We start from the raw sequence: 25296 nt of genomic DNA, 5'->3' as shown, positions 1-25296 counted from the left end.
ACAACACAATAGATACCGGTATTTTACACTGCAGAAGCAACAGTTATTTTAGAAATACAGAATTTATTTTTCAGGCAAAAAAAAAAGTTATTTCATTCTGAAAACATGGTAGGTTTTCAGAATTGAGAAAATAAGTGGAAACGAAATGTGCTAGATTTGAGCCAGCATTCGAAGATGGAATTTGGAGATGGGGAATCAATCTTCCAAACATTATAGTAAGTTATGGTGCAATTCTGCAAACAGATGAGCCAGCTTGTAGAACTGAGCAAGGCAAATGAAAACAAACTACAAGATGCCTGGAATACTTTATTTTACAGTTTTAATTAGGAGTCAACATGACATTATTAACAACTGAAAAAACAAACAATGTGAAATGGGAAGAAAAGGCCTTGGAAAAAATAAGGAAGGAAATCAGGAAGAAAGGAAAGAAAGAATGAGAGAAAGGAAGAGTATGCTGTCCACTTCTCTGGTACCTTAAATAAGGCATACTGAAGTTTAAGTCACAGTGGCAGCATTACAGCACCTGAAAGACAAAAAGATCAAAAGCTTTGAAAATGCATTCTGTGTGCAATCTTTCAATTCTGAAAATCGTAAATAACAAACAGTCTAAAAACATATAATAAAGTCTTACTCATCTTTCAGCCAACAATTTCCAGGGGTTTTGCTCAAAAATTTCACACCTAATGGCCGTAGTAATATGATTCTCTTGAATACTTACGATTCCATCACTTTATTTTCTCTTGCAATGTTTTCCTCACTGGGATGGCAAAGTCACCCTCAATTACTTTTCTCTAGTGAAGAAAGACAATGAAGTGCTTTACATGTGGGGATGCATGACTAGTTATAATTGTATGAGTATTCTGCTCATAATAGACATAAAGAACAATGGCAACATGGAAGCTTTGAAAGCCCTCATGTATTAATGACTGCAAACATTTTCAGAAGCACTACTAATTTTCAGCGCCTGATTATGAAATCATGCTGAATGTTTCATAAATATTCAGCACCTGGATTCATTATCTCTGAGAATGCGCAGAAAGTACTGAACAGAACTTAAAAATTTACTCCTTGTGTTTCTTTCCTCACTAACTCCTTTGTACCTCTTTAACAGATAACATTCTTATTGATACGTATTAGAAAACAAGTGAAATCGGATTCCTTGCTATACTAATAAATATGGCTTTACCTCCTTGGGATAAATGAACAGCTATTTAATAAATTTGCCAAGAGAAGACAGAATATCACCCCATTTAAAAATGATGAAGTGTGCATTCAACACATCCCTATCAAAACTTAAAACTGCATACCATGAAATAGTAATATTAACTCAGATTTTCATTTGGTGTCAGTAATTAATACTTACACAAATATCCTTCAGAGGATCCATGTTAGATTGGTAACATCAGGAATATCCGTATCTTTGACGGTAAGGTTTCTTTCTGGTGACTTTAATAATTCTGTCCAAAACATCTTTCCGAAATTATCATCATATTTGAAGGTGTGAAAGCTTTAGAGCTGGTACCACGTCTGCTTTCACTATTTCTTGGTTGTAAAAGTCCTATGATCTATTCCACAGTGCTGAAATACCTGTAATTGCAGTGTGTAGCCTTTTCACATGAGGCCACTTTTTGGTCCCTATTACATTTGGAATTCAAGTATTGGATTCAATTTATGTCTTAATTGTTTCAAATGCCACCATTTCACATTTCAATGCCACCATTTCAATGATACTATACCATGTACTATAAATATTATTGCTTTTATTATCAATGCCACTGATACTTTTATTTTAGAAGATACCACTATTAAACATTGTTCTGTTAGGTGAGATGCATCTCATATTAATTTGCACTATGATCTAACCTAATGTTTCTGCAGGTGATATTCAAATATTCTTCTAGAATTAAAATTTATACTCCCAAGAGAAAGATCAACAAAAATAGAGGAAGGCAAAAATATTCATGTTTCAGAATTATTATTATTTGGCTAGCACCAATCCAGCAGTAAAAATCCCCTGAACGTATATCTGATTATTCTTGTCACAAATTAACATTTTGGAAGCACTTATAGATGGAGAATTGAACAATATCCAGTTTAGAAACTGTTTAGGGGGGAAACCCAACTAGCTAGGTTTAAAATCTCAAAAAAGATCAAAAGAAACCCGACATTGCTTGATACACCAAATTTGCTAGGATAAAATTTGGTACTGATGAATTAGTAAAAGTGTTCCAAAATAGCAATGCAAAACCTGCTCTCCCTACAAATTCTATAGCTATCTGGTAGTCACTGAAGTCATGTAAGCCCTCATTGCCTCATTATTTTTTTTAATCTATAGATAGGCTGGTTTATTTTGTTGCTGTTTCTTTTTTGAAAAAACGAATTACCGTAAAAGGCTGGAATTCTTTAATTTAAAAATTCTAGTCATCTTGTGCTTGTACTGGTGAAATAATCATATTGCTTGTTGTTTGGGAAGGTTTTTGTTTGATTCAGTGGGGATTTGTTGGGCATTGCATTATCACATGTCCTGATAAATCTTGTTTTCACCAAGACATGTTCATGGAATTCATTGTTCATTTCAATGGAGGTTCTCTATCCCCATATATCCTATCCTTGGCGCACTTAGTTTGGGTCTATCCGCGAAAATGAAGAAGTCCTTAAAAAGGTTGGGAGACATCATACACATACACATACATATACAGTGGTACCTCTACTTACGAATTTAATGCGTTCCGAACGCACATTCGTAAGTAAAAAAAAAAATTGTAAGTCGAATCCCATAGGAATGCATTGGGAGAAAAAAATTCGTAAGTAGAAGCAACCCTACCTAAAAATTCGTAAGTAGAAAAAATTCTATCTAAACTGCATCCAAGATGGCGGACGGAGCTCCATTCGTAAGTAGAGTTATTCGTAAGTAGAGGTACCACTGTACATAACCTACCATGTGTATATGTGATCTCTGGATTGGGGCAAGGATGCATAGACATTATACAGAGGAAATATATTGCTATATAATATATTGTTCTGAAACTCTATGAGATACAAAATGTAGGCTAAAGTTTTGTCTGAATTATGCAAAAATCTCTCTGTGTTATTTGTTTTGCTAATTTTAAGTTTCTTCCCCATTGAGTTCATGGTCTAGACTAACCACCTAGCTAAGCAGCGGATCCTCCAAAAATGTGCTACAATTTAGATTAATTCATTTATGAATACATTCAACTGTGTATTCTTCTGGGTCAAATTTGTACTAATTTTTCAAAATATTGTAAACCAAAACAAAGAAGGCCAGTTTCCAAGTTGAAATAATGTGTATTTTAAAGTTGAATGGCTTAGTTCTGAGTTTGAGAAGTAGGATGAAAGGGAAAATAGCAATGTAACAGTGCAATCCTGTAAAAGTCTACTCAGAAGTAAGCTCCATTGAGTTAAATGGGGCTTACTGGCAGGTGAGTCTACAACTGGAAGCTAAAAAGATGTATTACATATTGAGAAGTTGGTTTTTTTAAAGTAACACTATGCAACATTCAGAAGGAAAGTTAAAAGTAGCGGAAAACATAATATTTGATTTTAATCTTACAAGGAACGCTATCTCTTAACAGTATTGCTAAACCATGGCCCTGATCCAGTGGCTCCATTGTAAATAAGGGGCTCTGATTAAGAGTTAGAAGGGGCTCCCTTATTGTCTTCAATTTCATGGGAAACACCAAATATATTCATATGGAGCTATGCCAGTGGATGTCAGTTTTAGAGTATGGACTGCATATATACACTGAATGTTATAACACGTGAAGTGGACCTGGATGTGCGTGGTTTCAAAAGCCATATCCAGGGCATTTACCCTCCCCCTCAGTGAAACAAAAGCAAGCAAACACACACACACACACACACACACACACACACACACACATTGTACTTATTGGAGAACCCATCTACACTACAAAGTGTTCCAAGTCACTGGGGCTCACAACTAGTTAAGAGGTTTTATTCCATATGGGTTTCTGTAGAATGGTTTGAGTGGCCATGCTGTAGGTGTACTTGGAGCTCTTGTTAATATGATCAACAAAAGGAAGAGAAAGAGAGAGCTGGGAAAAGTGTAAAACAAAAACAAAATTAAGTAAATTTAACTCCAGCCACTTTGCTTCACCACTGTAACATAGCATCAACGTTAATGCTTCACACAACTCTGTAATCTATACATGACTTGTCCTCAATTTCTTCTACCTCTACGGATTAGCAGTGGGCCAGGCAATCATATATACAAAACAAAAACAAAGTTCCCTGCCTTGGAGAAAGCAGGTGACATACAAAGGGTAAGGTAGAAAAGGGATGCAGCTAAATATATGCAACCTTTATATACATATATTTATTTATAATTAATAGTACTACAAAATGTCAACATTCCCCATCTGTCCTTTCACTTAGCAATCTGTCATTGCAAGTTGTGCAATAGGCTCAGTAGGCATTGCAGCAGAGGTGGGTCTCAAGGAGATAAAGGAGAGGAGAGTCGTGACCTTATGGATCAGTTCAGGGAGGGCATTCCATGCATACGGGACAGTGTGGAAGATGCTAAGTTAAACCTGAAATTATGCAGAGCAGCAGTTCTCCAGGTAAAGACTCAAGGTGTGTGTGAGGTGCCTATTTTTGAGACAGAGGCAGTGTGGTTTTGTAAGTAACAACTGGCTATTAAGCAGGCAAGTGAAATAAGTGATGCAGGACTACACCAAACTCCTGTTACTTGCCACTGCTTTTCATAGGGCTGCTTCATTCATGAGTTTCCTACATGAAGGGAAACTCAGTGCAGAAAAATATGTGTACACTCACATACGTTGTTGGGCATGAAAATGGCACAAGTGTTTATTCTGCCTTGGTTACACATGTTCAGAAGCTGCAGCAGGTGGTTCCAAATACAGGTAACCACAGCAGAACAGACATACAACATGACGTGTGTGCACATATATTTTTTCCTACCCGGGGACATGCCATGCATGAAATAGCCCTAAGTGATCACCAGTTAGCACAGTAACTTTGAAATAATGACTGGGGAACAACTGGGAAAGGATCTTAAAACATATAAAGGGAGAGGGAGTGGGGATGAAGGAGGCAAGACAAAAGAAAGAAATGGGATCATCTATTTCAAATGTGAAGGAAATTAGGTTATTTTATGTGATTTCAGTTCATTATCTAAATAGCTAAAACATATTAATAAATTATTTTTATGACTGACAAACTGGACCATTTACAACTATGTACCCTCCTTTAATATAAAAAAGGTGTAGGGGAGAAAAAACAAATTAAAGAGATAAAATGCTTCCCCTTACCCTTCTTCTTCCGTACTGAAGCTTGAAAATAGAAAGGGAATGAATGGTAAATAAAATGTGAAGAGAAGGTCATTCTAAAATGATAAATCCCTGTTTGAGTCTCAAGCACCAACACTGAGCGTGCTCAGTACAATGCTTTCCATTTTTCAAATCACCACAAGCATTAGCAACTCTAGCACAGGCTATGTTTAAACTCTAATTCCAAAAGATACAATCTAAAATGCTATGCCAAAAAGGAAGATCTCATCTTAAAAGTTAAACGGCATGATTTAGATTTTTTAAAAATGATGGTGGAGGGGCGGGGGCGGGGAATATTTTAACAGAGTTTGAATTCAAAGGGGAAAGAATTTGTGACAATTTCTTAGGCCATTAGTTCCTGACAATCTTAGTGCAGATTCTAAAGAGGGTAGACATGAATTAGAGGTTGTGCAACACTAATTGGGAAGCAGCCATGTAATATTACAGGCGGAACAAAGCTGAACATGAGCTCCACAGAACCACTAAATTAGTTCCTTGACCCAATGGGATGTTTCCTCAAAAATAGCAGTCCCTGAATACACAGAATAGCAAACTGGTTTAAAACTGAGGGGGAGTTTTTAAACAAAACAATTCATTCACAAGAAGGAGGACACTGTAATGTGTTCAAAGAAGAAGAAAAAGAAATTCCACTGGAATACCACAAAGTAAGAAATATTATTGGTCACAAATAAGAAGATCATAGTGTTGGACATTCAGCCCAGCCCAAACTATTGTTGCTTTCGAGGTGGGGAAGAATAAACACCCCCGCCCCTGAAGATCAGAATCAAAGAACTTTAGGGTGGGAGTGAGCTTATCTTCAGGTTGGGATGGGAAAGGATACCGGTATTTGTAAAGGACCATAAAAAACTCTGCCAATGTTTCAATGGCAGCTTGGCTGCCCTGAGCAGTGCATTGGCACGCCTTTGTAATTCAGTACAGAATGCCCACTGAGAATTATGCTGTGTCGTTATATGGTATTATTCCTAGAGGCATTATTGAGGGTGGTGGTGGGGAATGGTTGCTGTTGTCATTTACTGTGGCAACAAAGCTTTTCTATTGTTAAAAAAAATAAAGTATTCATGATTGAAGTGTAGACCCACGTGGACTCCAAAGTTCTTTGATTGCTTCCCACCCATGCACTATAAAAGTCACCAACATCCCCCCCCACTGCTTTCAAAGCGAATTGAATGGCCCTGTGAAAGTGGAGTGGGGGGAGGATGGTCCAGTTTAAGAAGAGAGAGTACAGAGAAAAGTAGGAAGAGGAACCCATTAAGAAGAGGGACAATACAAATAAACTATCAATGGTAAATAGCGAGTACATGCTTTCCATGCAGAAGGTTCCAAATTCAATCCCTGGCATCACCAGATGGGACTGGGTGAGATTCCCGTCTGAAACCATGGAGAGTCATTGTAGGCAATTTTGAGCTATATGGACAAATATTTGTACTATGATCCTATGGCAGCTTCCTGTAAGTCTATCTTTTTTTATATACTGGCAAAATAAGGAAGCAAATTAAAAAAATTTTTTAAAGCCATTTACATGAGTTAATAAAACATTTATATGCACAATAGATATAGTTTCTTGAACTACTTATTTTAGACATCAGTGATGAAAGGAAGTTGATGAATAGTAACAACAACAGCAACAAGAGTAATTTAAACTATTGCCATGATTAAAATGTAATTTTCAGCTCCATATTCTGTGTAGCTTGCATACTCTTATAAATGGTAGGTAGTCTTTCAAAAGACACCATCACATCTACAGCCTTATCCTATGCAAGTTTATCGCAGAGGAACATACAAATGACATTAGTGGTATTTACTCCTAAGTTTGCAGAGGACTATAGCCTTTGCATATTTAGCAGCATTGGTAGGCATGCAGGAATATTTTAAGTATTGTGTGCTCTTTCCCCGTATAATCAATGGTGTCCTGTTCTCTTCAACACAATTACAGAAAATCTTGCTTACAATTATGTCATGGAAGTAAATAAGGAAGTTCCTACTCATACTAAGTTTGCTGTGTGCATGCATGGTTTTTGAATCCCATTTGCTGTGGATATCTCTAGCTCTTAAGACAATTTTTCATCATAGCAAAGTACTTAATTTTCTATAAAATTATATAACCATTTAACATAAAAATTATGAAGGATGTACAACCCCCAAGTTTCTGTATTATAATGGTCAGGAAGGCATTTTCTTTATTGCCAAGTCCTTTAAGGTTATTTATGCCTTCCTTTGAAATCTTTCAGTGATAGCCTTCTCAAAAATAAAATACCCAAAATGAGTAACCAGAAGGCAAGAGCTTTTCTTGTATTTATTTAGAGAAAATGTGAATTAACTAGAGTTACATCTCGACAGAGTAATTATCAGGCTGACCTGTTTAAAGCGTTAAAACGTGTAGCAATTGATTCCTTCCATAGTTGCTTTTATAGGTCTTATCATTCCACCAAGAACTATAAGAAAACACATGTTTCCCTACGGCCACATCTAGAACCTCCCTGCTGAGCTTATTTCATTCCAGCTCCCATTCAAATTTGCCCTGCTTGGAAGGAAGACCACCCCCTGATACCACTGGCCATGGGGAATTTCCCCAGCAGCAGCCGGCCAGGAAGCGAGTGCGGCTTGGTTGCCAGGGATGAAGGCAGAGAGTGAAGGGGCCGCAATGGTCGCCCCCCGCGGACATGGTGAGCAACCATTATATCCACATGGTTCCAGAATTAATCATTCAGGCGTTTCCTGATCTCATCTTTGCCGACATCATTTTTTCACCACTGCCTACTAGGCAACATCTCCTGTGAAGAAAGGGAGTGCGACTCGCTCAGCCCCTGACAGAAGGAACTTTTCTCTTGCAGGTAGCTGTCAGGCTCCCAACGAAGACCTCTGACAGCGAGTGGGATTGAGCTGCTGTGATTCACTCAAGCCCATGGTGGAGGCCTAGTCTTCCCTTGATGGCAGTTGATTTCAAATTATAGCCGAAGAAGAACTGCCATTACTTTGAAGTTGTGTGATTTTCTTAGGGAAAAGAAAGGAGCTCAGAAGGAAGGTGCAGTTGTGGCCCAAAGAAAGCTTTTTCCTGAATCTCAAAATAGTTCATGAGTCGGAGGCTAAGACCTATAAAGGCAGCATTGTCAGTCAGTCAATTACACTGAGTACTACACATTTCCATAGCTTAAATAGGTCACCCTTGTGATGACTCTCTCTGCTCAGGTGTAACTTCTAGTTAGCTTACAATGTCCAGATTGAAGGAAAAATGTCCTAGTTAGCCAACAAGATCATTATTTTTATGGTTCATAAGGGAGCCTTTTCCATTTTTCCATGGCGAATGAACAAGGACTGTGCTATGATACAAAAACTTGTTCAAAAGGATAACTTCATGATATTCAAAGCAAGTGAAACAGGAATTCTATGGATGGCAAAAGATTTTTTTAAAAACCCAATAACTCTCATATAAAATAGCCCCCTATTTCCCACCTAATCCCTCCAAAACCTAAACAGTATTAATTGCAACTGGTCTGTTGTGTTATTTAAAGCAAGAAATAGCACAAAGGAAGGCATATTTTTGAATAAAATTGCTGATAATTCACAAGCAAGCAATAAATTTAAATGGAGATTATATAAAAAGTAAGCTCTTCATTTGAGAAACCTCTGTAATTTCTATTTTAAAATGTTTCAGCTTAATACCTCTAAAGGTGTTAAATAAACACACTCTTGATGTTACTTAGGACTCAGCCAGACTGGTAAAGAAAAAGTGTTTTATATGTGTTATATAACATTGTGCCACCAGATGGTAATGTGGAGTCTTGTTTTTCTCTACCTGTTTTCCCTGTTTAAATTATCAACGCTTTAAACTTTGATGTGTCTAGATGAGGCATCCCCAAACTTTGGCCCTCCAGATGTTTTGAACTACAATTCCCATCATCCCTGACCACTGGTCCTCTTAGCTAGGGATCATGGGAGTTGTAGGCCAAAACATCTGGAGGGCCGCAGTTTGAGGATGCCAGGTCTAGATCCAGCCCTAGACATCAGAATATCTAAAGTATTTTCTATGTAACAAATATTTGATTACTACCGGTAAAAGGTAGGAAAATGCTGAACTGTTTTTTTAAAAATAAAAAAGACCTTATATCAGAAAAATTTAACTAGAATATTGTAAAAATGAATTCTACTACAACAACACTATTTTTTTCTGCACAAAAATAGGTGAAGTAAAGATTAAGAAATGTTCTTGTTCATGCAAATTTGGGCTGCAATCCTACAGATGCACAGCTGCAAGTCCCATTGAACTCAATGGGATTTACTTCTGAGTAGACATCCATAGGATTGCACTGCAATCAATAAATAAATAATGGTTGAGGAGAGATTGAAATTATGCTAAGGAACATCTGAGAGCCGAAACCTGCTTTCAGTTAACAAATTACTTTTTCGGGATTGGGGGCAATGAACAGCAATAAGAGATAGTTTCCTTTCAGGTACACTTTGTTTCTGGGTCAGCTTTTATACAATGACAGCTAGCAGCTTACCTTTGTCCACTAATGAGAGGCCACAGAAATTTAAAATAAAACAATATTAGATAAACTGATTTCTTAGAAAATAAACAAGCTACTAAAATATGTTTATAGCTTTAAATTAATGTGTAAAATAACAATGAAAAAACACATTCTGTCGCAGAGCTGGAAACAAAATTAAACACAAGATGCTCAGCATGCACACGTGGGAATCTCCAGAAAAGCAACATTCCCATGTAATTTTTTTTCCAATACCACGTTCTGTACAGGGTGCAGTTCACTGTCAAACAGTCTTAACATTGCCTTTACATCTCTGCTAATGCAGCATGCTCATTAAGAAACACTTTCTTACCAAGCTCTTCAAGTTCTGAGGTCATTGACTTAGACCGCAAGGTCAGTGCAGTGGTTGGAGCCCGTTTTGGAGGTGGTGGGGCTTTGCATTAAACAGAAGGACATACATGGTAAGAAACAGCACTCACTATATGCTCATATATGCATTATTCATATTCAACACAAAAATGCATTGTTAATTAAATGAAAATATGTTTTTCTCTATGTAGCTAATCAGTTAACTGATCTCTGGAAACAACGTTTACAGCAGTTTACATACAGCAGTTTCCACACATAGGAAAGGAAGACACCACAATATTTCTTTGACATATATTTTATTTTAGGAGATATTCATGCCGCGTTCACATCTAAGCTTATGCTATTGAATCTTATATGCTTAAAGATTTATATGAGACATGGCATTGTAGAAGTCTGAAAGCTCTACATGTCTACATTACTCGAAGAGCTTCACATGGACAGCTCAGGTTAACAGCAGCAAATGACCTGAAAGTTATCTGACTGACAAGTGGGTTTGACCAGAAATCATGACTGGACACAAGAAGTGAACAGGAGAACCATAGACAGTGACAGTTTATAATAATGCTTCTAAATCTTTCAAAAGCAATAGGCTATAACCAACTTTTGTATTGTAAACTGAACTAAAAATAAAATGATTGAAGCTGTGTTCATTGATAGTTTGAGTTAGACACATAAGTCATTGTAGGTTATAAAACAATGATACATTAGCTGTGTGGAGCTCAAAGCAGTCAAATGCTCCAGAACTTACAACCAGAGATAAATATTTAAGTTGTTACATCCAAAGTGTATCATATCAGTTTTTGCTACCCTGCCCAAATCAGCTTATCTCAAGTAGCCCTTGCTACCTTTGTTACTGAAAGTCACATATATAAAACTGGCAGCCGTTTGAGCTTAATGGGTCATGCATTCAATCTGTACAATTGACTTATGCCCTGCTATAGAAGGAAATAATGGAGAGCAACTCCAAGCAGACATATTTTTGGCCAATTTATTTCAAAAAGAAATGACCTTCTTACATAAATGCACTATGCTATAGGACCATGGCAAATGAATATGCAGGAAATGTTCATGTTATAAGAGATAGTATGCCACTATATAGGATTCAAATCAATCAGGAAAGACCCATTAAACAAGCCCCGCCCACATGGTTGGGATATTCATGCACATTTTCCAAAAGTGCAGAACTGCACCAGAAGGAACTAGTTCTCATGTCAATTGGTGTCTATTAAAAAAGAGTATTTGATCAACTTTGGAAATTAACTTTTCCGTAGAATAATACAACACATTAAATTGTGGGATGAAGCTCAAATTGTGCAGCATTAACTTAACCTTCCATCAATAATTAAGGTTATATGCACTCCAACAGTGCTGAAAATAAAAATAAAAGTTCTGTGCAAGTCTTCCACAATTCCAGGTTCTATGTATTCTTCAACTATTATGAGGTTTGAACTGGTATGTGGTGTTCCAAGTCACTCCACTCCATTGGAATGACTAACAAAATTGAAAAAAAACCATGCACATTAGGTGCTAGTGGTCAAAATGACCTCACAAAATGCTGCTTAATTTATTAGTTACTTGTCATGTCTACATATACTTAGCCTAGACCCTTTTATTTCAATTTCTTGTGAAAAGGAAAATACTGTAGAGGATGAAAAAAGTCTATTTTCATATCAAATTACTCACTTTCCTCAATATCACTACAAATTACATTAGAGGTCAATAATACCCAAAAGGTTAATAAAACTCATTTACAAACCTTAATACTGTATATTAAACATTTTTATCAGTGAGAAGGTCCTTGTTTACCCAGCCAAACTATTGTTTTCCTCATAGCTACTTGTAGACTTCATTTGAACAATACGTACTTATTTATTCTGCTTTGGGGGGTCATGTTCACCTCAATTGCATCTTTAAAATGGCAAACAACCTGCACCTCCCCCTCTGCAGGTGGGCAGACTTAAAGGCAACTCTCCATAGAGAAACTTTAGATTTTATCTGTTTACATGAAAATATTTGCAAAATGTGTTGTTGAGAGCTGCCTTGGGCATCTCTGCGATCAGCAGCTCAAATTCCAGCTCAGACAGCAGTTGACAAACGAGCAACCTATTTAAAGACTTCTGGACAGAATATAACAACTGATAACTTTTTCACCAATAAGCCGGGGGGGGGGGGAGGAGACTGACTATGGCAACGACTTTGGAAAAACAAAACAGAAATCCCCCCACACAGTTCCTTTCCCCACAAATTCAAAAGTGCCAACAGCAGCATGTTTTGTTTTTACACTTATATATTATGTGCTAAGGAATGGAAGGACAGTGATTTTCCTTTCTTCAGTGCATGAGAATGCAATCACAAATACAAGTCTGAGATCATTCTTTCTTATAATAAAACTAGCTGACTGACACAATGGCAGAAAATCACAGCAACAATGTGCTTCATGTAAATATTCTGCCTCCCATATTCATGGTGCTGTACATGTGGCAATTGTGCATAAGCTGCTCAAGTAAAAGTCATTTGCAACTCACAGTAAGTTACATTGTTATACTCATGTAACAATTTATAATGATGTTATATGTATGCTAGCAACACAATATTCCTATGCTCCATTTTGGAGGAAGGATGGAATATAAATCTATCAAATAAATGAATAGATTATATGTTGCTTAGTGTTTAAAACAACAACTGTGGGATCAATTAGACTCTGCACATCATTCTTGTGAATTTATGCATTTGACATTGTGGTTTTTTATTGTCCCTCGTTAGTTCTTTTTTGTTTTAAAGGTAAAGGGACCCCTGACCATTAGGTCCAGTCGTGACCGACTCTGGGGTTGCGGCGCTCATCTCCCATTATTGGCCGAGGGAGCCGGCGTACAGCTTCCAGGTCATGTGGCCAGCATGACAAAGCCGCTTCTGGCGAACCAGAGCAGCACACGGAAACGCAGTTTACCTTCCCGCTGTAGCGGTACCTATTTATCTACTTGCACTTTGACGTGCTTTCGAACTGCTAGGTTGGCAGGAGCTGGGACCGAGCAACGGGAGCTCACCCCGTCGCGGAGATTCAAACCGCCAACCTTCTGATCGGCAAGCCCTAGGCTCTGTGGTTTAACCCACAGCGCCACCCGTTTCTTGTTTTACTGGAAAATAAAATTTCTCAATAAGGGCATTTTTCAGAACACTTAGCGATGGCACCTTCCTCCAGCTATTTTTTAAAATGTTTTTCTTGGGATATATTTGATCTAAAAACTGCTGTGATACAGTATTTTTTGTTCTATCAATGGAGGGTTACATATTTCTAAATAATTTCTCATTTACATTGTTCTTTCAATAGAAAGAAATACGATAAAACAGTTCAAACTATGAAAATAATGTACCTTTCTTTCTGGCTGTGTCATCTGGATCAAGATTCCTGGTTACTGTGACAACTTTAAGAACTAAATGATTGCCTCCTTGCCGAATCATGTTCACCACTTGCCTATGGCCAACTTTTACTACATTTTCATTATTTACCTGCGGAGAGAGAGAGAGAGAGAGAGAGAGAGAAAGGACAGAGTTATACTAAAACACGTGGAAAATAATACTTGATTGCAAAAGATAAAGTAAAACAATATCTATAAGGTTTTGAAGAGTGTTCAAAGAATTTGATATTTGGCCTAATCAGCAGCTCCCTGGCTAATCTACAGATTGGAATAAAATTATCCATTAGCTTTCTGAATGTTCCAATGTAATTCTCTGATATATATGTGTGTGTGTGTGTGTGTGTTTGTGTGTGTGTGTACTTTGAGTGAAAATACATTAAAAAAGAGAAATAGTTAAATATTTAATTGTAGGTTTTGATATGTATTTTTTAAATTTGAAGATTAATAAAGTCATAACAGATTTATGGATGAACTTGTGCAAAAGTGGCTGGAACTCATTAGTACTGTATCAAATAAAAAAAATCATGTAACATCATACGTCCATGAAACCAAAATACAGAGATTTGGTTACTCCACTCAGTATCAAGATTGGGTGCCATATAATGTCACTCGAGTGGAATTTTGTTCATAAACTGAGATTTCACCTTCCTATCCCTTGCCCTTTTGCCCCACCTCCAATCTGTTCCAGATGCCACTCAACTTTCCAGAGCATATTTGGGTGCATGTATGGTAGAGGACAAATCCGTTTCACTACCAGTTACCACACCACTATTAAATGGACACTGCTGGATTTCACCCATTATTTTTTCTGATCAGATCTTTATTCAAGATCAGACTACCGACATTCGTTAGTCAAAGATAAATATTGCACTTGTGGAACAATTCCCATTTTTCCTTGGTAGGTGAAACATAGGATAAAGGTAGGATTGTCCAATGTCTGATACAAACTGTTTATTTCATTTTAATGTTTTATAAAGAAGTATGACATCAAATTAGTCCCTGAATGTTTTATGTAAACTTCCATATCTCATACACTATAAATATTTGCATTTACTCTTCCTGAAAGACTGTACTGCAGTGGAAATAAGGTACAATAGACCAAAAGATACAATATATTGATATTAGTTTAATTTGACTCATTTTCTTTATATCCCTGTCATGCTTATAAACCACAATGGTGACATCCAGCCCCCAGAAACACCTATTGTTGCATGATTTGTAAACACACCAGGAAGCCAAACCATAATTGTGACAGCCTTTGAACGCGTACCCAGACAGCTGTGAGTGTAATTAAATATAAAGTGTCTTTGACCAAAATTTGCTCTTAACACAAATCTGCACAGGAACCACATTGGATTTTTATTTCACAAGTACTTAGTCCTTCTACTTCAGAAGGTCTGTACTTTTTCCCCATAAAATATTATTGTTATTTAAATTCATTAGTCACTTGCTACTTAAGAATCTCTAAGCAACTTACTGGTACATAACTTAAACATCTTAAAGCATTAACACAAAGTCAGAAAAAATGATAAAACAAAAATCATTTAAAAATCCATAATCTACTCTTTTAGTGTAGTCAGGCAGGTGGTGGTGGTGAGGAGGAAGAGTTCCACATTGGACCCCTCTGGGGTCTGACCTCCAGGAAAACTATGGATGGCCATCTTTATTATAGGTTCCAATCACAAGGAGTTTCCTGATGTAAATCTCCTTTTCCTCTCTGCAATTGCTAGTGCCACCTTAGGGAAACCATATGGGTACATAGCTGATTTCCTTAAGAAGTCAATACCAGCTTGGTGATTTAGATTGAGCAAGTGACATGGGAAAAGAGATAAATCTCTTCCAGTCTTTATCCAATTCACCCCTGCTTTGGCCACTACTAGCTAACCACAGCGACTAGGGCTTGCCAATAAGAAGGTCGGTGGTTCGAATCCCTGCAAAGAGGTGAGCTCCCGTTGCTCAGTCCCTGCTCCTGCCAACCTAGTAGTTTGAAAGCACGTCAAAGTGCAAGTAGATAAATAGGTACTGCTCCGGCGGGAAGGTAAAATAAAAAAATAAAAAAACCAGTTAGGTGCATGGCATGCAATCTTCTCAGCCAAAGATGTCATGGTGGCTGTTTATAAGGAAGCACAGGTACCAGGAAAGACTACACAATACAGACCCACCAGTCATCTTATTTATAGACTGAAAGAAAAGGCCCTTGCTAAAACCCTAAGCTACCATGAAAGTTAGGTAAAGGCAACAAAATCCTGTGCCACAGTCATGAAAATTTCACTGAAATTTTCTCTTCCCTTTGATAATTTTCAGATCCTCCCCCTATTCCAACAAATTGATAATGGTGGAAATACACAAAATAAAATTTCAGCACAGCAGTAGCAAATAATGAAGAAAGTGTGACCTCTTCTGCAGGTAATGTCCAACTTAAACAATAGGGTACCTCTTGGGGCTCCATGCCAGCCCCAAACTGCCTATATTATTTAAAGGTTTTCTTGTTATCTAAGATGCTTCTAAAACTGCTGCCCACGACAGAGAAGAAAGCTACTAACATAAGCAAATGAATCCAGGAAAAGATGGGATTATCTCAAACATATTCATAATCTGTGAAGTGGTATGGTAGAATACAGAAATTGGTGAGTTCAGTTTGATGGCAGGAGCCTGGTCAAATTGGCTATATCAGATTATGTGGGGGGAACTTGAATTGCTAGTATGAGGTCTTCCAGTGCCTGTCAACTAGAAATCTGGGTAGGAAGTTGCAATTAGGTACTGGGCAGATATATTTAGAAAATTGGTGCAGAAGACTCTTGGAAAGTGGTATTATCCTACGATAATCTTTGTAGTTGGGAGGCTGTGTGTGTGTGTGTGCGCGCACACACACACACACACACACACATTCTAGGCTAGATGGGGAGTTTTGATTAATGCATTAATGCACCAACCCACACACAAAGCAGCTGTGATTACGGTTACATTTTTCTTTCTCCCCCTCACCAACAAGCTTAGCTGTAAATGGCTCAAGTCTGAGTACAGCTATTGCATCTACTTGAATGTTGAGGTGGCAAAATAATTTCTAGAAGGGAAATGTTCACAGAAGGCGGTTTTAATTGATATCCTGTTGCTACTGATGTGGGTTTTTCTTGACACAGGTAGTAGAAATTCAAAGACATTTGATATGGGTAATTTTGAGAAGGACTGGAAAAAAAAGAAAAATTCTGGCATATAAAATATTAAAGGACAATATATGCAGGAGCTGAATTTGTTCACAACAAAGGAACCCTCTGTAAAATTAGTTCTATACCATGTTCTTTGACAACTAATTGTTTGTGCTGCATTTTAGAAATAGGAAAAGCAGCAAATGAAATCATCTAAACATCTGGTCTAAACTCCACCTAGACCGTGAGGAACTAGACGAAGCAGCCATTTCTGAAGCACTGGGAACTGCATTGGCAGATATAAAGATGGTGGAGGAAACAGTCCAAGCACTCTTCATTGGGGGATGAGAGGAGGCACAACTGCAACCCATTAGGGACAAAATAATACGTGCATTCACACAAAAGCTCATACAATGACAAACTTAGTTGATCTCTAAGGCATAGGTGCCAAGTTCCGGATTGAAAATCCGGGATCAGCAGCGCCGCGGCACCGGAAGTCACTTCTACGCACTTCCAGACATGCGTAGAAGTGACTTCCGATGCCGCTGTGCCCATTTCCAAAATATCAGCAGCACCAGAAGTCACTTCTACGCACTTCCAGACATGTGTAGAAGCGACTTCTGGCGCTGCGGACATTTTGGAAATGGGCAGAGTGGCATTGGAAATCGCTTCTATGCATGTCCGGAAGTGCATAGAAGCGACTTCCGGTGCCGGCACGGCACCAGAAGAACATGGCCGCCAGCAGGAGCTCCGTAATCCGGGGGAATACGGGGTATTTTGCCATTCGGGCCACCTGCGGGAAATGGTAAGAAAATACGGGGGTTTCCCAGGGAAAATGGGTATATGGCAGCTATGCTCTAAGGTGCTGCTGGAAGGAATTTTTTTAATTTTGTTTCGACTACGTCAGACCAACACAGCTACCTACCTGCCATTAGGGACAAACACAATTCCGCCAAGATTAAAACTGGCCAAAATTGCTACACTCTTTGAGCAACCAACTTGAATAAATGAAAGGCAGGGGGAAGCAAGTCAAGCAAACACACTTGGTACTGGTAGGCTGCGGGACTTGCTGAGAAGGACGGTGTGAGAAAGCTACTGGAACAGCTTTCAGGATGGTGTTCCTGCCTAAGCACCCGAGTGGTAACCATCGCTGCACACTCTGTCCACAATGACAGTGAAATGCACAGGGCACTCCCTGGCTGACTGCTCCTGTCCTTAGGACACCCACTGACCCCCTTGCCCACCCAGACTGTAGGCACAGAAGCAGCAGCAAAGAAAATCAGAACACAGGACATACGCCACAGGAACTGGATGTGGGGTGGGGGTGGGGAGAGAATGTGAAAAGAGGGTAGATAGACTACCACACACCCTCACCACTCACAGATAAACTGCAGAAGAAATACTCAATCCACAACAAACACCATGAAAGGGGGGGAACCAAACCTCTAAGGCTAGCAAAAAGGCTCCAAAATGAGAGGTCTGAGAGTAATACAAGAGGATCCACCTGATGTTGACCACAGGTAAGGAGGGCAATGTGGTAGGCAGGATAACTCACCCTGGAGAGGAGCAAAAAGGCTCTACGAGCTCTACCTCTCAGGTCTAGTAGGAGTCATCCCTACCAGGAATATCCTCCATTTTCCTCTTGAAAAGGCACACTCTAAAACGTACACACACCATTTCTAAAGAAGGAGCTCATAAATGTTACAGACAGTTGAAGTCAGATTCCAATGTGAATAGCCAGATTTCTGCCACAGCCACACTGTTACTGAAGCTGCAGAACAAGAGTGGTTAATATTACAAATTAGCATCAAACCAGTCTGATCCAATTTGTTATTTTTTTTTATCAAGTCATAAGACCATTCCAAAACAAAAGTTTAACTATGAAAGCAACATAAGGCAACATCGATAGAATTTAACTCAGACCCAAATGAAGCTAGGTCTTGTCCCAATGCGTTCTTCTCAATATGTTACACCTGTTTTTTCAAAGTGATATAAGTAGGCAATACTGTATAAAATAATATGTACGATGTAAATCAATTCAGTTAAAACCGCAAGAACAGGTACATTCAGAATTTTTCTGAGACTACATTCTAACAGATTGAGGTTGAATCGTGACAAGACAGAAGTACTGTTTGGGGGGGACAGGAGGCAGGCAGGTGTGGAGGACTCCCTGGTCCTGAATAGGGTAACTATGCCCCTGAAGGACCAGGTGCGCAGCCTGGGAGTCACAGCTGTCCATGGAGGCGCAGGTCAATTCTGTGTCCAGGGCAGCTGTTTATCAGCTCCATCTGGTACACAGGCTGAGACCCTACTTGCACGCGGACTGTCTCGCCAGAGTGGTGCATGCTCTAGTTGTCTCTCGCTTGGACTACTGCAATGCGCTGTATGTGGAGCTACCTTTGAAGGTGACCCAGAAACTACAACTAATCCAGAATGTAGCGGCTATACTGGTGACTGGGAGCGGCCACCAAGACCACATAACACCGGTCTTTAAAAACCTACATTGGCTCCCAGTACGTTTCCAAGCACAATTCAAAGTGTTGGTGCTGACCTTTAAAGCCCTAAATGGCCTCGGTCCAGTATACCTGAAGGAGCGTCTCCACCCCCATCTGAAGGGCCTTCTGGCGGTTCCCTCGCTGCAAGAAGCCAAGTTACAGGGAATCAGGCAGAGGGCCTTCTCGATAGTGGCACCTGCCCTTGTGGAACACCCTCCCACCAGATGTCAAAGAGAAAAACAACTACTAGACTTTTAGAAGACATCTGAAGGCAGCCCTGTTTAGGGAAGCTTTTAATGTTTAACAGACTATTGTATTTTAATGTTTTGTTGGAAGCCGCCCCGAGTGGCTGGGGAAACCCAGCCAGATGGGCAGGGTATAAATAAATTATGATGATGATGATGATGATTATTATTATTAAACAGCTGAGGATAACAAATTCAACCAGGATTTGGTAAAGACCACCCTCACTTAGTTTCTGCAAATTGTTGAGATAAGAAGGAAAAGTATTATATGGCAATGCTACTTTAGAAACTGATATAGTTGTTCTGTCCATCTGAAGGGAAGCAACAGATAATTTCTGTTCAAAAACTAAAAAGTATACTCCATCATCAAAACTCCAATTCCTAATTTCACCAATATGTAAGACAAGCCCCTTCCAAGAGTGATTGTTCAAAGCATTTTTTCATGTCTGTCCATTATTTCATGTTCATATCACTATTGCAACTACCACGGTATACATGAAGGTTAAAAGATAATTTTTCATTCTAGCACTAGATTTCACATATGTATGATATAACTGGTAGATTGTGCTACCCATTTCTCCTTCCCTCCCTCCCTCCCTCTCTGTCACACACCCCTTTGTATATGCCTCTTCACATTGATGATTCACAAACCTGTCAAAAAGTTTGGGACAAATTCACTAATTTTTATCCCACTTTCATTTTACACATTTTTACTAGCTGCCTCAAACTTGTACATACACTGGCCTCTATACATAAAAAATTGACAAACCTGTCAAAGAATTATGAACACTTTTATGAAAAATATTACCTTATTATCAGCTTTGCAAAACAGTTACATATATACATCTGTCTTTGGTTCTTCATGAAAAGCATACCACATCATAATACTGAAAGCTAAGATTAATTTAACAGGCAACACTAATGTTAATCTTTGATGAGCTTGATCCTATATATCACCCCCTACTTAAAAGTGTTACAGCTATTTGTAGTGTTGAAGCAGAAATGCATTCCTGTTCCAGGCAATAACACAGAGCTACCTAATTCTGCCATGCTTGAAAGCATCTTGCTCCTTCTCCCTGATATGAAGGATGGGTGAACATTGCCCTTAACCCTGGATAGGGCAGGACATGCTGGCATTGATGTGTGTGAGTGTTCACTGCACACCCTCCTATTTTCAGGGTCAGCACAACTTCACCCACACAGACCTGTTAAACAGCACCCACACCCCAGGAAACAGCTTCAACTAGCTGTTAGTTGAATAACACCGGTCTTGAAAGATCTACATTGGCTCCCAGTATGTTTCCGAGCACAATTCAAAGTGTTGGTGCTGACCTTTAAAGCCCTAAATGGCCTCGGTCCAGTATACCTGAAGGAGCGTCTCCACCTCCATCATTTTGCCCAGCCAAAAAGGTCCAGCACCGAGGGCCTTATGGCGGTTCCCTCGTTGCGAGAAGCCAAGTTACAGGGAACTAGGCAGAGGGCCTTCTGGTAGTGGTGCCCGCCCTGTGGAACGCCCTCCCATCAGATGTCAAAGAGAAAAACAACTACCAGACTTTTAGAAGACATCTGAAGGCAGCCCTGTTTAGGGAGGCTTTTAATGTTTAATAGATTACTGTGTTTTATTTTTCTGTTGGAAGCCACCCCGAGTGGCTGGGGACCAGCCAGATGGGCAGGGTATAAATAATAAATTATTATTATTATTATTATTATTATTATTATTATTATTATTATTAGCTGGCTAAACCAGGTAAGGATAGCTGATGGGTTTCAAATCCTTGGTGAGTTAGGCACTTCCCCCTGCATGTGAAGACAGGCTCTGGAGAATTGAGTGGGTGAGACCAATAGTAGGTTCAACAGTCAAGAAGATGGCTTCAGCACGTGTGGCAAGGGAAGTGAGGTGCAGATGGGACTCATCAACCTGGGAAGGCAGTGCATCTAGAAGAAGGGATGCTCCAGTTGTCAACTTCTGCTGCATTGTGGGATATCTTCAGAAGAAAATTCTCAGGATTAAACCCTATACAAATCCGGAGTGGAGTCCCTAAGACAGTTGGATGACATCTTGTACATCTCCTTCCAGCAATTCCTGCAGCAAAGCTGGTGCCATACATATTGTTCTGCTTTCCTTTGGATCACATCGGTGAGGTCAAGATGGGAATCTTGCTGTCTGGCCAGCCCAGGACCTCCACACACAATGCCCAGACTTGCGCCCTAAGGAAGTCACTTTGGTGCTGTTAATGCAATGGTTTGACTTCACCCCCCGGAAGCACACTCCATCGTCTCTCAACAATGCCAACAACAGCAGCCCCAGAACTTGCAGGTGAAGGGTAGGCAATCATCACCATAGTGCTTTGGGTCCATTATGCAGGCAAGACCCATTCACGGTACATCTCAAGCCAGTATTAGGGCTGACTGTATATTGTCAAATGAATGTGAAGAGAACCTTCAATGCTACCTATGAATTCCATTCTCTACAGACATTGGCCTAATTTCTTGTGGGTGGCAATGAGAAGAAAACGGGATGAACAGAACAGAGAGAAAGAAAATGGGTGGCACAAAGAGAAAGAAGTGGCTGAAACAGGAAAAAAATGTGTTGATGGTCCCACAGGTCTTTGGCTGTGATGCCACCATTTTTGGCTCCAGCCTCAGTCAATGCCAGTATGAAGCCCCTGACAAATTAATGCTTGAGAGAATGTGAACATCGAAAGAAGCTTGCCCAGCATTGCATGTCAGCACAACAATGAAAGCAGTTAATTGTTTTCTATGTGGCAGAGAACAATATAACATGCCCATAACATTGGCAACTATATTGACTGTTTAGGCAAGAGGACTAACTGCTGTAGCAGGGTTGGGAAGGGGTTAAACATCAACTGAAACAGATGGCTCTAGTCCATTGCAACTTAGCTAAATAATATACTTCAGCAACTATTTATTAGAAGAAGTCTAGGGAAGCCTGTCAAAAGAACTGAAAGACATTGTAGTTAAACCACCACATGCTCTTATTTCAAACTGGGCAACTTATTAGTAGTGACTTTTGGGTACACACACATTCAAAACCACAATGCTATTCAATACTCTCATTGCAACTGCCACTGTTAGAAAGTGTAATAATTGCAAATATATACTTCAGGTTAATTATAATAATACCATCAACTGCAGTTACCTCTTTATCAATAAACCTCTCAAAGGCCAAACTTTTATTTGAAATATTTCAATCCATGCATTTCTCAAGTCTTGCCATAGGAATGAAAATCTGGCAGTTAAAAAAAAGCCACTTAAAAAGTGATTTTATGCAATAATGCCAACACACAATGTTTTGTTGCTTTACAATAGCTCAGAACTGCTAGACAAACTATAGTAAAATAATGAAGGTTGTAAGAAATGCAGTACTGACATCTGATGAAAAATGTATATAAGAAAGGGGAGTACCACAAGTTCAAGTGGCAAGGAATACAAATGCCTAATATGTTTTTGTTTGACAGATTTAATAAATAACAAATGGAAGTCAACGGGTAAAAAGAACAGGGAAAGTTTATTGATATATACCTACGGTAATACATTACTAATCAACATGCAAGTGACTCAGACATTGCCTTCGGTTGGGTGCTGAGAACATGCAACTGAAAGTAACTGAAGTTTCAACTGGTATTACTGAAGTCTCAACTGGTATAATCCCCCAGATTCTACTTAATGCTCTGATATTAATGGAGCTACAGCATGACAAGCAGTCACTCAATTAGTTAATGTTTGAAATGTGAAGTTATAGAAACACTTTCTGTTTTACTGTCCTGGTAGCACTGTTTTATCTAGAGCACTATCATGACATTCTCAGAATATCTCTCACCATAGGCACAGATTCCCCATTCTGCTGGGTGGGTTTGCTTCCAGTGGTGGGGAGAATTTGCGGCTGGCACTGAAGCCACTGCCACCATTCTAGGTGCTGGCATGCATATGCATGTCATGCACTCTGCACGTCAACATGTTGGGGCAGGGCGACAGAGCCCTTTAAAAGCTTGCACCACCTTCTCCTCTGTCTTTGATGGCACCCTCCCTCCTACTCTCCTTTTATCACAGTATCACTGTGGTGATTGCTCTGCGGCCACAATGGGATATTTTTGCAGGTGGGGTTGTTTGTTTGTTTTGCCTACTGTAAACGTGGAAGAGGAGACTTTTAGGTGTGGTGTCTTAATATTCAGCTCTTCTAGCTGATAAGTTGATCTGTATTTTAATTGTTTGCTTGACTAGTAGGTTAATCTGACCACCTGAGTGTCCTATTTCTTAAATAGGTTAATCTGGTCACTGGAATGGCAATTTAATTGCATAGCTTGGTGGCCCCTTTTGGTTCCATTGAGGATGACTTGTGGTTTTTAAGGCCTGCAACCCAGGGCTGTAGGGCCTGGGGGCAGGATAGGGACCACCTCTTGAGGCCAACTCACCCCAGTGTTTGAAGTTTTGGGAGCCCAGAGTTATTTTATTTCGAGGAACTTAAAAGATCTTTAGAATGCTGGTCCCAAAACAATAAAGATCCTGTGTCCTGTGGTCACAATTCACTGCACCTGAGGAGGGTGAAATACCTAGAACAGATAATTCAACAGTCACTCTGTGAGCACTTAGAAAAGGATGTTGTGATTACAGTGGTACCTCGGTTTAAGTACACAATTGGTTCCGGAAGTCTGTACTTAAACTGAAGCATACTTAACCTGAAGCGAACTTTCCTATTGAAAGTAATGGACTGTGGATTAATCCATTCCAGATGGGTCCGCGGAGCACTTAAACTGACAGTACTCAAACCAAAGCGTACTTAAACCGAGGTATGACTGTACTAAGATCTCATTTCTTTTTCCTTTTTTTGATAGTGTTACAAGCTTTGTGGATCAGTGAAACACTGTGGACAGAGTTTATCTTGATTTCAGTAAGTCCCCCACGATACTGTTGCGGAGAAACTGGTAAAATATGGGCTGGATGAGGTAACTGTTGGGTGGATTTGTAGCTGGTTGACTGAATAAACCTCAAGTGGTCAGTAATGATCCCTCATCATCCTGGAAAAAGTGACAAGTGGAGTGTTGCAGGGTTCTGTCCTGGTTCCAATGTTGTTTAATAAACATCATTTATAAATGATTTGGATGAAGGAATTGAGGGGATGCTCATCAAATTTATACCAAACTGGGATGGGGTAGCTAATGCTGCAGTAGACAGAACTTGGATTCCAGATGACCTTAACTGATTGGAGAACTGGGCCCAAGCTAATAGAATAAATTTCAACAGGGATAAATGCAAGGTTTTACACTTAGGCAGGAAGGACCAGCTACACACATATAAGATGGGGAACACCTGGCTTACTAGTACATGTGAAAAGGATCTAAGGGCCTTAGTAGATCATATACAGCAGTTAAAAAAACAAAACCCATAGCTCATGCATCAACAGAAGCATAGGGTCCAGATCAAGTGAAATATTCTGCCTTGGTCAGACTACACCTGGAGTACTGTGTCCAATTATGGGTGCCACAATTTAAGAAGGATATTGGCAAGCTAGAATGTGTGCAGAGGAGAGCCACCAAGATGATCAAGGGTCTGGAAACCAAGCCTTATGAGGAATGGTTGAACGGAAGTAGGTATGTTTAGCCTAGATAATAGGAGACCAAGAGGGGATATGATAGCCATCTTCAAATATCTCAAGGGCTGTGACATGGAAAATGGAGCAAGCTTGTTTTCTGCTCCTCCAGAGGGTAGAAGCTGAACCGATGGCTTCAAGATACAAGAAAGGAGATTCCGATGAAACATCAGGAAGAACTT

General features: G+C 39.3%; 1 protein-coding gene across 8 annotated transcripts in view; it reads right to left on the bottom strand.

Moving 5' to 3' along the window:
- SHANK2 (SH3 and multiple ankyrin repeat domains 2) overlaps window positions 1-25296 on the bottom strand; it is a 361129-nt gene that overhangs the window by 47927 nt on the left and 287906 nt on the right. For 7 of the 8 annotated variants that reach the window (XM_035116843.2, XM_035116841.2, XM_035116842.2 and 4 more), the window contains 2 exons: window positions 13576-13711; window positions 10188-10268 (listed from right to left, as the gene is read on the bottom strand). In XM_035116843.2, the coding sequence (XP_034972734.1) occupies window positions 10188-10268; window positions 13576-13711 (217 nt within the window). The remainder of the gene's footprint in view (window positions 1-10187; window positions 10269-13575; window positions 13712-25296) is intronic. The other variant, XM_035116859.2, reaches the window with a different exon arrangement.

This window comes from Zootoca vivipara, chromosome 1, assembly GCF_963506605.1.
Source record: "Zootoca vivipara chromosome 1, rZooViv1.1, whole genome shotgun sequence".
NCBI classification, from domain to species: domain Eukaryota; kingdom Metazoa; phylum Chordata; class Lepidosauria; order Squamata; family Lacertidae; genus Zootoca; species Zootoca vivipara.
The sequence above is the reverse complement of the archived record's forward strand: the minus strand, read 5'-3'. Positions and strand labels throughout refer to the sequence as shown.